Source organism: Parasteatoda tepidariorum, chromosome 4 (assembly GCF_982258835.1).
Source record: "Parasteatoda tepidariorum strain Cologne lab strain chromosome 4, Ptep-v5.0, whole genome shotgun sequence".
Lineage (NCBI taxonomy): Eukaryota > Metazoa > Arthropoda > Arachnida > Araneae > Theridiidae > Parasteatoda > Parasteatoda tepidariorum.
This window is the reverse complement of record NC_141758.1, coordinates 85,234,006-85,247,265: the sequence shown is the minus strand read 5'-3', so window position 1 is coordinate 85,247,265 and position 13,260 is coordinate 85,234,006. Positions and strand designations below refer to the sequence as shown.

Sequence of the window (13,260 nt, the reverse complement as noted above, 5' to 3'; positions counted from 1 at the left end):
TTAGTATAATCTCTCATGTCTATTATGAATCGCAACTGTTATGAACAAATAGACGCGTCTTTGGAGTCGTATGCTTGCTTTCTTAGGGATTCAGTTGGCTCTAACTCTCTTTTAATGAACGACAGTGCGCGGTCACATAGACCTCCTCATGTTGAATACTTTGAGAATTTGAAGATATTTGCCAGATGGATAGGGCATCCAGATCTCCAGACCTGATTACGATAGCAATTTTTTTAAAGACTACTTTGACAGATGAGTTGCTGCTTTGAGTTCTCCCTGTTTTGTCTCCTCTCCTCATTCTAAGTACTTACTTTTTAGTATGGAAGTGGATGATTTAATATATTGCAGATAGGAGTGGACGCACTCCTTACTAGAGCCAATCTTTTTATTGTTACCACGAGAATTTTCCAAATATAACTGTGATTGCTTTCTCACAGAAGATACTATTTGGCTAAGTGTTTTTTCTTTTGTTTCTTAATTTTTTAAAGTCATGTTTTGAATTCATGTAAGTTTCCATGCTAAATTTCCTAGAAACTTTTTGTCTCTACATTCCATATTTTTTAAATTAGATACAGTAAATCTTAGCTCTGGAAGGTCAGAATACATGTGTAATATTCTGATCTTCCAAATTTAAACGGTAATTGTTATAAGTTTCAACATTAACACTTTCCCCCCCCCCCACTAGTTTGTTATCTATAAAAAGGAAGCTTGCTTAATCAAATATAGAGTTTTTTAAAGGAGCATAAATAATTTATCAATTACAATAACAAAATTAACTAAAATTAGAAATTTTAAAAAAGGTTTGCCACACAAGTATTAGCTCCTTGAAACAAGGGTATACACTACCCTTGTTTCAAGGGTATACCTATACCCTTGCTCGAAGAAAAATACCTCAATTTTGGTCCGGTTTGGAGAGACAAAATTTTATAAAAAATTCTTGTAAGGAAAAATTGGAGTTTCATTGAAAAAGATCTGGAGAATTTTGTGATAAATTGCTTGTCTTGAGGACAGGATGTAGAAGTTTAGAGAATTAGTCGTGTAATTAACATAATTCTGCAGTCTCCGATTCATTTTACACACAATTCTGATACATTTTGCAGTGTCTTAAGGAAAAATCAAAATATCCTTCAAAGGGGTCAGGGCTAAAGAGAAGAGCTGGTTCATTCCTTACTCAAAAGCTGAAGCTACGATTCCCACCTCATGATGTCACACCACACACAGATCTAGAAAATCACAGCTGAAGGATATGAAAATTTAGCTGTTAGTATAAGAAATAAGTTGAATGTTCGACACTTTTCTGATAATAGCTGTCAAACTTTACACTGCTAACAAATTATTTCTGTTTAAAAATATAGTATTCATACATTTTCTTGATATTCCCTTATACGATTAAAAAATAACATTTTTAAGTTAGAAAAATTTTATCAATGGTTGTTCACAGAGCTCGAAAAACCGCCCGTCCTCGGCGATTTACTTCATTTAGAAGACATTGCTCGACGTAGCGAAAAAGAAAATGATATTGATTAATTAAAAAAAGGCAATACCCTCGGATAACTAGACCTTTGTCATTTAAATTATTTCATAAAAGAAATACTAGGTTACTATTAGTAACCTAGCATTTCTTTTATTACTGTATAATGTAATCATAGTAACTACTAATTCATTGTGCAATTTATATAAATGTTTGTAATAAATAAGAGAAAATTATATTTTTATTCATTTAGAAGCTACGGGTTAATTTCAAAGGAGAACGGGTACATTGTTGGACAAGCCGTCTTCGGGGACTGGTAAAATTTCTGATTTTTTTCGAGCCCTGGTTGTTCATTATAGTTTTTCTAATTATAGATTTTAACTTTTGCTGTTAAATAAAAGAAAGTATATAGATGCACTTTTATAGTTACATATTGTTCGATAATTTGGTTCGATTTAATTGGGATGTCTATTTTAGTATATACATATACACTGGTTATCATAAATTAAGGAAAAATCACAAAAATAGCGATAACTCTTTCAAAAGTAAGCCAAACCGTGCAAAATTTGCATATGTTGTCCACTAAGAGTAGCTGAGTAAAATTGCAATATGCAAATTAGTGGCGCTGCACTCGGCTTACGTCATCTGCCTGGAGCATAAAAGTCCAAGTTTGAGAGAAAGCACACAAATTTTACTGTGATTGCGACATTGAAAATCTGAGATAGCCAATTCGTAATAATGACCTCTAGGCATCATTTGCCTGAAGAACTACGATGGAGAGCCATCGGGAGACTAGAGGCAGGGCAGAGTCAATCAGAAGTGGCCAGATGGCTAAATGTGAGTCCATCTGTGGTTCATAGACTTTGGAGGCAATTTCAAACCACAGATTCGGCATCTAGGAGGTTCAGTCAAGGACGGCCAACAGTTACGACCAGTGCCGATGACCGATATTTGACATTAAGTGCACGCAGGAATAGAACCGCTACTCCGACACATCTTAGATCCTCTCTTGCTGCAGCCACCGGAAGGTTGGTGTCAACGTCAACTGTGCGCAGAAGGCTCCACGAAGGTGGTCTGTATGCGAGACGACCAGCCATTTGCGTGCCGCTCACATCACGCCATAGAAGAGACCGTTTGCAGTGGGCCCGACAACATGTCCACTGGACGTCAGATCAATGGAGGCCTGTTCTCTTTACGGATGAGTCCAGGTTTAGTCTAGAAAGTGACAGTAGACGTTATTTGATATGGAGAGAACCTGGGACCCGTTATCATCCATCAAACATCCGTGAAAGAGATGCATACGGAAGAGGCAGTGTCTGTGTTTGGGGAGGCATATCCTTAGGAGGGCGCACATACCTCCATGTCTTTCCAAGGGGAACCGTGAATGCTCAGGTTTATCGAGACAACATCCTTGATGCTTATGTGCGCCCATATGCCGGGGCAATTGGTGATTGCTTCCTGTTACAGGACGATAATGCAAGACCACACAGAGCTCGCATTGTTGATGATTATCTTCAACAGGAAACAATTACTCGCATGGAGTGGCCAGCTCGATCCCCGGACTTGAATCCTATCGAGCACGTTTGGGATGCTCTAGGGAGGCGTGTATCTGCCATCAATCCGCCCCCTCAGACCCTTGCAACTGCTTTACAAGAGCAATGGCTCTCACTTCCTATTGAACTGATAGACCGCATAATTGAAAGCATCACACATCGCTGTTTGTGCTGTATTGCTTCTAGAGGCAATCATATTCCATATTAAAGGTACTTTTTCTATTGCAAACCGATACTTCCAATTTGTTTATTTTATACATGTGCTAATTTCTATACTACTATTAATGTCTGATAATTTCTTTTTATGTTGTTTAATACCTTACTATGTGTTGTATATTGTGGGTAAGTTTCATAAAATTCCATGTGTAATTTCTTGAGTTATCGCGATTTTTGTGAATTTTCCTTAATTTATGATAACCAGTGTATAATATAAATTTTTTTAATACACTATCACTAAGAAACAAGAACCTTAAATGCTAATTACTTAAAAAAAATAATAATAATCCTTGAGCATATAATAATGTAAATATAACACTTGCGCATAAATATTTTGAATAATGACATGAAATTGGAAGAATTTTTTAAGCATTAATAACAATTATTTTTGATTCAGGATTTTTTTGACCTTGTAAATCCCCCCCCCCCTTTTCTGTTTAAAGTTAGGAGACAGTATCAATTTCAATGGCTAATGAAAGTTCTTACCCGTCTCTTATATTCACAGAAATTCTACCATAACATTTTATAATTCATTTGATGTCACCTTTTATATATTCTGAAGTAAAACATGGAAAATAATGATTTCTCATTTTGTGCTTTATAATTCTCGTCGGTTGCTATCTGATATTTGACAACTACTGTTAAATTTTTGCAATCAGATGAGGAAGAAATCGCCTCAAAATAAAAAAAAAATATGGAAAACAATGAATGTATTATTTTAAAAAAGAATGCTAGTTACATGGGAAACAATTTATTTTTAAAGCTAGAAGTTGATGCTGCACTGCCGTTACCTCACCGACTGAAATCAGAAGCTCGCAGTTGCACGAGTCTCTTCAATTTAGTGACCTAACCCTTCTGATGACTCTTTAGCCCAGTCAAAAGGTTACATCCTTTAAGTGTGAATCAAAAATGCTATCGAAATCTAACAAATCACTAGAATACTAGAAGTATGAAACCTGTTTGATTGCCGAAGGAAATAGAGCCTCAGAGCTTTTTTATTGACAACCTCAGAATTGCTGTTTTTTGACTTGTGTCACTTTTCTTGCCGGGGGTGCGACTAATGTTACATCAGGCAAATAAGCCAAAAACAGTTTTGAATTATTTGAATCTCGTTCTCCCGACAAATGATTTAACAGATATCAAATATGTTTTCTTTTTACCTCACTTTTAAGTGAGGTAAAGATATTACTTTGCGACTCATACTGTGAATGCTTTTTTGACTACATTTTTGAAAAATATTCTTAAACTATTGCTAGTATACTTGACAATAGTTCTTGAGGTTTATAAATGTTTGAAGTTAATAGGACATAAAAGACATTAACTTATGAAAACAAAATTTATTATAAGCTTTTATAAATAATACACTGAATTTTTTTTCAGAAACAAATGCCAGCATTTGTTATGAAAATGAAGCGATAAATATAATTTATAATAAAGCCTGTTAGAATTATATACATTAGAAATAGATATACAGTCAAGCAACATAACTTTCTTTCAAACATTAAATACATGCTAGACAGTTACGTGATTTTGCATAGAACCTTAAAAAGATCTAAACATTTTTTCAACTTCAATTACCAACCAAGGGATCTCAACAAGAAAAAAATTTCATACTAGTAATGCAAATATAAAAAAGAGCACAACAAAAGCAATTAAGCAAATATACTAGTTTATACTAAATTTCACACTCTTGAACTAATGCACAGAAATTAAGTAAAATATTAAAAAATTATCTGAAAAGATATCCTGCAATGACTCTTTTCAAATATTGTTTGCATTTCTCAATTGACAATATAAATTTGAGCCTTAATCCTATTTTAAGGCAGAGAGTAAAAAAAAAAAAAAATTAAAAAAAAAAAAAGATTTTTTTTAAAAAATTCAAATATTTATTAAGCATTACCATAAACATAAATTAAATAAAAATTCATTTATTTTTATATAAAAAGAGGTATGAAAACAACTGGCATGAATTGTAATGGCTAATATTTAGATCAGAACTTCTTATTAAGAATTAATAATAGAGGGCTGCCATGGAAAAAAATGAACAACACAGTTGCTTTTAGTAGCCTAAATCATGAAAATAGTTGCCGAAAACTATGAAAATAAATGCCTAAATAAGAAAAAAAATAAGACTAAAATTTAATTAATGTCTTAATTGTCATATACCATGATCCATTTAGTCTAATTGGTGGCAAATATGATAATTTTTATATAAACATTAGCGTTCTAGCACTAAATTCTTATATCAAAAAAATTAGTACATAAAAAAAAATTCAATAACTGATTTAGCAAATATATATTGTGAAACAAAATAGATGTACAATGGAATCTGTGAAAAATTGAGTGCATTAAAAAGTGATGACTCAATTTTGCAATTCAAATTTTTTTTTTATTCTTTAAAAAAAAAAATTTCATTATGTTCAGAAGCTACCATATGCCACAGGTTGTCAACCCAATTTATACTTAAAAAAAAATTGCTAGGAGCACAGAAAAGTCTCCTTTTCCTGAAAATAGTTGCTTTTTTAGACTTTTCATGCAAAAAAAGTTGCCATAGTTGCCTCAGGTCAAAAATAGTTGCTTGTGGTATCCCTGTAATAGAACAATAATTTGTTGCCCTACTTGTGGAAAAAAAAAAATGTCATACTATATCTACACGCATAGATATATATTTATTTAGCTTATAACATGTATCTTGGTATATATTATAAGCTTAATATTTAAAATTAAATAATCAGAAATCAAAAATAAATAATAATAAAAAATTTAAGTAACAAAATCATTCATTTTATTTATCCCTTTAAGAGTGAGATTTCAAATTCAGATCATGGTTGCTTTATAGCAAACTGGTTTTTCCTATTTATTAAAAAAATATGAACACAACAGGAGAAATCTTTATACACATTTGCCCAAATGACATGATACAAAATTGATTAATACAAGTGTGATTGATACACATATACCTGATTCTTGAATAGATCAATGGTGGGTGAGCCTTACCTATAGCAATGATTTATACAAAATTACAATACTCATATTACAATACAATGAACCAGGGGTGCATACAATTTTCAAAGCCTAATATTTCGCATGAGAGCCGTGATGGCTAAGGAGATAGAGCTTTCGCGTTTCATTGACGCAAACTCAGGGTTCCCACTCTATAATGAGATTGAAATTCAAGGACTTTCCAGGACTTTTCAAGGACCTCAACAAAATTTTCAAGGACCTTAATCTAAGACCAATTTTAAAAATTATTCTCTTCTATTTTACTAGAAGCAACAATGCTTGTTGCGGCAATAATTAATTTCAAATATAATACCTAAATGCTTTGCCTATATAGAGAGAAGAGAGTATATGTATTATGGACTAAAATTTATATTTTTTTAAAAACAACCCTACTGGTTTTACATATTAATTCACAAAATCATTTTCAGCACAATCTATAACTAATGGTAATGAGGTGTTAATGGTGAAATCTTTTAATCCTGTGTGTGAAGGCTGCATGAAAGACAGAGCTAAATCTTAGGTATTCCATATTCCATAACCCCCTCCTCTCCTCTATTAAACATCGTTTCTGAAATTATTCATCCATAATTTACACAACGTCCTCTAAATGTTATGCAGCAACAATTCTTTCTGAAAATAAAAATTTGAAGGAACATATCCCATTTTCACCATGTTTAAAAGCATTATTCGTTATGTGTAATCCACAACTGCCAATGAATATGACCTGGTGGGAATATTTCTCTTTTAATTCACACTGAAGCTTCTAATAGAATTTCCAATTGACATAGGGTCCATCCATGGATAATTGAAGTATTTTAGAGAGCTTATATTTTAGAGAGCTTAACCATCATCCATGCATTTGTAAAAAGAGGACAAAATATTTTCTGCAGTTCCATGACCCATAAATTGGGAGTTAAGATACTTAGTGCAAACTTTATTATCAATTCCTTACCATAATGTCCATCTGCTTAGATTGTAGAGACTGATTTAACGTCTCATCAAAGAGTACAGTGTAGCAATCAACATTTTTCAGCTCATTTATAAGAATCCCTTTGAAGTATAGTGCCAATCCAAAGGAGCCCAAATAGCTCACTTTGTGGCACTACAAAAAAATTTTCTCGCTATACAGCTATCAGCAAACATTTTGGAGAACAATTTACTAATCCCTTCACAGGAGTTACATGAATAATTACTAGTGATGCACTTCAGACTCCAGAGAATTTCAGCATCAAGCACATTCCTTTTGAGCAGATAAAAAGACTATGTTACCTCGGCCACTAAAGTTTCTGTTTCACATGGGGCACACGATGTTGAAGGAGTATTTACACCAGATGAATTAGATGTTGAGGTCTTTGGAAAAAGAGAACTCAGGGCATGAGACTGCTTTTTTGTTTTACCTTTCTTGGATGTGTGATTTCAGAGCAGATTCTTCCATTTTCGCGATATCGATCTCCTTCATGCATATACGGCACTTGGCTCTGAACTTCTTTTCAGACATCGATAAAATCCATTCTTTATAAGCTTGATTATCCATCCATTGGGGATTAAAATAGCACTTCCCAGGCATAACTAGTCTAAACTACATAACACAAATACGAAGCCGTGCCTTTGCGAATAAGCTTTACAATAAAGTTTTGAAATGACGCAAACGTAAGGACAAGTGCGGATGGTAACACGGCAAATTTATTGAAAACTACAAGGTACATATTGTTACGAAATTCGAGAGTATTCCAGTTTCGATAAGAAAAAAGATCTAAGCATATGCGACAGAAGATGAAGTGGTGTCTCGCCCCGAACGCATTGATTGTCTGCTGTGCTCCGCGCGCTTGGCAGACACCAAGACGCTACGCCCGGTTAGAAACGGTGGCGTTAAAAACCACGTGAGAGAGCTCGGGAACAAAACAGAAAGAACGAGAAAGACCCGCGGGTGTTTTATAAAAAGGGCCGCCGGCAGTATTGGACAAATTCAAGAACTTATCAAGTTTTTCAAGGACCCAAGACGTTTTTCAAGCACTTTCAAGGACCTAAATTTAGCAAAAAAAAAATTCAAGGACTTTCAAGGACTCTCAAGGACCGTGGGAACCCTGAAACTGGGTTCGAATCCTAGTAGATACGAATTCCGCATCCGGCCTGCACCAACTACAGTGCTAACTTGAAGTATCCTCAGCGGTAGATAGATCATGGGTTAGAGTTTCCTTACGGTTAGGCTAATCGTGGGAGGTTCTCGCGGTCTTCCTCTCCGTGTAATGCAAATGCGGGAAATATTTCTCATTAAGTTGGGGGGTTTTTTCGGGGGGGGGGGGATTTGAAATTTCTCCCAAAATGAAATCACTTTCTTTAGTTACAATAACTTTTCCTTAACACAGAAAAAAAAAATCATTTAATTTTACACAATTCTTAAATATACTAGAATATGTTTTAAAAATAATAGAAATCGAAGTACATAGAAAAAGTAATGATTTAAAAAAACTAAACTTAGAGCTCTTCACTTTAAGAAAAATCAAAATAGATAATCAAAGTGGCGTATAATTTATTTATTATTTTTGCAGGGAAAAATTTTCTAAAGCAAAATTTTTTTACAATGTAGTAATATTTATTAGTTCGACCAAATATTTCCCCATGGCTGTGTGAATTATAGTCAAAAATCATTCCCACGATCAGACATACCCTGCACCCCTGAGCATTTTTTAATCAATTAATGGAAGAACAATGATTCGATTATCTTAACGTAGAGAATTTAATTCATTCAATTTAAGTAAAATAAAATTTTTAGTATTTTATTAAGTACAAAATGACCTTAAAGATGCAGATATTTTCTTTTTGTTACAATAATCAGAATTGAAAAAAAGTAAAAAGCAATTCTTCACTTTTTTTTTTAAAAAATTCTAATACTAAAGCTTAAATTAGCATTTTTACTCATAGATATGTACACATTCAATGCAAACTGAGTGCTCATTTAAAAGCCAGCTAGGAATTTTTGCACATAACTAACAGAAAGAAACAAAACAGTCAAAAATATTAAAATGAATGTTGACAATGCATGAAAGGAAAAGGAACATAATGGATGACTTAGCTCTTATCTCAGAAAAAAAAATCTCTTATATACCACTTTTTTTTAAAAAACTCATTGCTGTTTAACAATTAATGAGATTATATCCTAAAAATTTATTAGGTAAAAAAATCTTCAAATATCGTAGAATTTTTATGAAATTTTTTGTAACTAGTAGACATCTTGGTTATAGAAATGTATGTTACATATTTAGGTAATAAGATTTCTATAATAAACAATCTTTTTTAGTGAGGGGAGGAGGTTACCACTGGAATATTTGATGAGAAATAAAGATTTAGTAAGAAAATTCAAAAGAAGTGACTAAAAATAGAAATCTGGAATACACTGCGGGGTGTATACAATAAAACTACCATGATTTATGAATGAATAATTGGGAACTACAGCATGTCCAAGATATTGGACAATATGCAAATGAAAACATTGTACTTGCAGTTTTAAAATTAATATTTTGAAAGCAAATTTCATTTCAGATACCTTTTTTTTTCCATATTGTTTTCTTAAAAAAAAAAAAAAAATAAATAAAATTATCAGGAATAAAACCAGTCCTGATTAATATGACCTATCCTACTATATATACATAAAAATTATAAGTATTAATAGAAAATAAAAACTTTGACTGAATAACTAAAAATTTAACAACATTAAAATAATTTATTATCTTTACACAGGGTTTGTTAATGGATCCAAATCTTTACTAAACAAGCCCCTAACTATACTACATGGAAGCAGCATTCATTTGTAGCAGCATACTGTTAATATATACAGACAATAAATAAAGGCATTGATAGACAAGAAAAACTTCATGCAAATTACAAAAAAAAAAATCCATCCTTTTTTTGTGTGGATTTATTTAATAGTATTTAACTGCTTCAGACTGTTACTCGATCGAAATATGTCTTTAATTAAAGTAATATATTTTTCAGTTCACTAACTTTTTTCTTTGCTGAAAAGTAAAAATAGGCTAAAAAATTATGTTAAAAATTGCCTTTTTAAACAACCTATAACATATTAACTTTTTCCAAACATAAATTCAAGCCTCAAATGTGAACTCCCTAGTTTAAGGAACCTACCTCAATACTGTACAAAAAAATGTTAAAATATAAATAAGCTAAGAGAATAATTATTAATGCTAACATTTTCTTTTTAAGGACATCTCAATTTCCATATTTTGAACCTTTAACGACCCTATTTTGGGGTCAGAATGGCTAGAAAGTTAGTCAATATGATCATTACATTCAGAAGTTTTTAAGTAAACAGTTTTATTTCAAGATTTGTTTCATCTTGCAAATTTAAATTCAAAACATTGTAAGCACCTCTAGAATACTTAACGCTTTAATAATGGGTTTTACATTATATTATGACAGTCACAACGTTATTGTAGTTTGTTTCAATTATGCAACAGATAAGATATTATATTGCCATATTTGTATGTTTTTAATTACTGTTATAAGAAATCTTGCAATTTTAGGAAAATGTAAACAATAAAAAGGGAAAACTATTGCATATAATTTTAGTTAATTATTTTCTTAATTTAAATTAATTGGCAACAAGAACAACAAAAAAATATCTATCTGAAAACAATATCTATCTAAATTGAATAGCTTTTGAGTTTCCAAAAAGTTTTAAAAAAAAGTTGGAGATTTGAGAAACTCTGAGAGTTTAAAAAAAGGCAAACTTTTAAAATTTCATTTCACAAGAATTATTGGATCGACCATGTTCAAATTTCGTAATTTAAAATTACATATTTTAAAATGTAAATATTTGCATACCTTACAAATCAAAACTTTCTTAACCATTATTAAAAACATCAAATCATTTTTTGCATGAAACTTTTTTTTTGATGAGAGCTTCATAATTATGTGCAAAAAGTTTTTGAATATCTAAAATACATATGGTTAAATACGCAAATAATATTAAGAGGGTTATACTTATAACTGATTTCTTGGCTTAACTATCGGAATGTGGGTATTCCAATTTGCGTATATTTTGGCTACCAAGAATCCACGTGTATTGGAAAAAACTAAAAAGAAAAAAAAGGATGTTTATTCTGAGAGTGTAGGATTTTGCCTCTAATGGTGTTACTAAATTAATAGTAAGAATAAATTATTTAGGATATAAGAGGTCAAACCATTGAAACTTCAGAGTAAAAATAATTTAACATGATATCATTCTTTGTTCATTACACAAATTCAAAAAACCAATTCTAAATAAAAGAGAAAACTCAACATACTTTACAACAATAATCAGTAAATACAATTACTTAATTGCTGGTATGTACCTCTCAATTGTGCCCAGAGCCATTAGTTTTTCCATTCTAGCATATTGTTCTTCAGAAAAACAACAATTCAACTTAGCTCTTAAATCTTCATTTTGTTTTTCAAGATCTTGACATTTTTTGCTCATAACTTTATTGTCTTTGTCTAGTTCTTGAAGTCTAAAACTCATGGCTTTGTTGTGCTTTTCAAGTTCTAAAATAACTCGGCTCATTGCTTTGTTGTGTTTTTCAAATTCCTGTATTTCTTGCCGCATTGATTCATTTTCCTTTTTTAATACAGCTATTTGCTTCTCTCGCTCATTTTCTTCTTCTTCCTCTGCTTCTGATTCAATTTCTGTTTCAGAATCCTGAAATTATAACCAAAAGTTGTAAATACTTAAAAATATTCAGTACAATAGATTTTTTGTTTAAAAAAAGTTACAAATGTGTAAAAAGCTTTCACATTAATATAATAATACTTCAGCGAAACTATAATTCTGAAGTTGAAACACATGCATATAAGGCATCTAACAAACACACCCAGACGTGCCAACCTAGCAAAATTAACATTCAGGAGTTTCCTTAACAAGAATTCAGGAGGGATAAAAAAAGGCACACGGTATGCAATATTTGACACTTCTAAGGAATTTTAAGTAAAAAATTTATTAAATATAAGAATGCAAGAAATTTTACACACTAATAGAGCACAAATTGTGGAAAAATATTAAATGGAAATAAAATAATTAAACACAGATTTAGAAACAAAATTATATTAGGTAAATACTCTTTATTTAAAAAATAAATACCATTTCCTTAATAAAACATTATTCAAAAACCCTTGACACTGTAATAAAAATGAACAAAAACTTATAAAAAATAAACAAATTGAAGAACTATTTTATTTTAAAAAACCAATTCAATACTAATGTATAATAATACTAATGTCTGTACAATAGAGAATCAATTATCCGGGATGCTCGGGACCATCGCCATCCCGGATGTCTTAATTTCCCGGTTTTCTGGATTGACCAAAAAGTGTCGTTAATCGATATTTTATCGAGCCCAAATTACAAGGAAAAAGTGTAAACACATTTTAAAGTAAGAGAGAAAAAAAGAGCACCCCTAAATCGAAAAAGGAAAAAAATTGTAGAAAAATAACATTTAAAAGAATAAAAAAATTTGCAAGTTTAGACAAGAAAAACAAGCTTAAAAGGAAAACTTATTAATCTAAATAAAAACGACACTTGAAAATTATCGAACCGAAACGATAGTTAAAAAACGGCACTAGCATAAATATTAAAACCTGGAACAAGGCAAGATCAATTGAATTTATAAAAAAAAATTAAAAAAAAACCCTAATGATAAAATTTAGGAATAAAAATAATTTATTGAGTGCGAAATTTATCAGGAAAAGGAAGAAAAAAAAAATCAAACGTAGTGGAATCTGAAAAACAAAACTGCAATCTACTTCATAAATTAATTGCATGTTTAAATTAATAAACAATTTTCCTTTTATTTATTTTTTTTTATAAAAACACTACTTTTAATTAAAGCAGGTGCGATTCTACATCAAGAAAAACTTGCGAATGGTACCGCACTTCCAAAGAATCAGAATTTATTCAAAAGGAAATTTTTTTTATTTTTTATTAATCAATGTCAAAGAGATAAATATATTTTTCTCTTTCATCTTCTG

At 31.2% G+C, this 13,260-nt stretch overlaps 1 protein-coding gene across 6 annotated transcripts in view; it reads right to left on the bottom strand.

Annotated features, from left to right (window-relative positions):
• Positions 1 to 4,562: 4,562 nt before the first annotated feature.
• LOC107441537 (uncharacterized) overlaps positions 4,563 to 13,260 on the bottom strand; it is a 31,807-nt gene continuing 23,109 nt past the window's right edge. For all 6 annotated transcript variants that reach the window (XM_016054838.4, XM_016054842.4, XM_016054840.4 and 3 more), the window contains one exon: positions 4,563 to 11,935. In XM_016054838.4, coding sequence (XP_015910324.1) covers positions 11,570 to 11,935 — 366 coding nt within the window. In that variant the 3' untranslated portion in view covers positions 4,563 to 11,569. The remainder of the gene's footprint in view (positions 11,936 to 13,260) is intronic.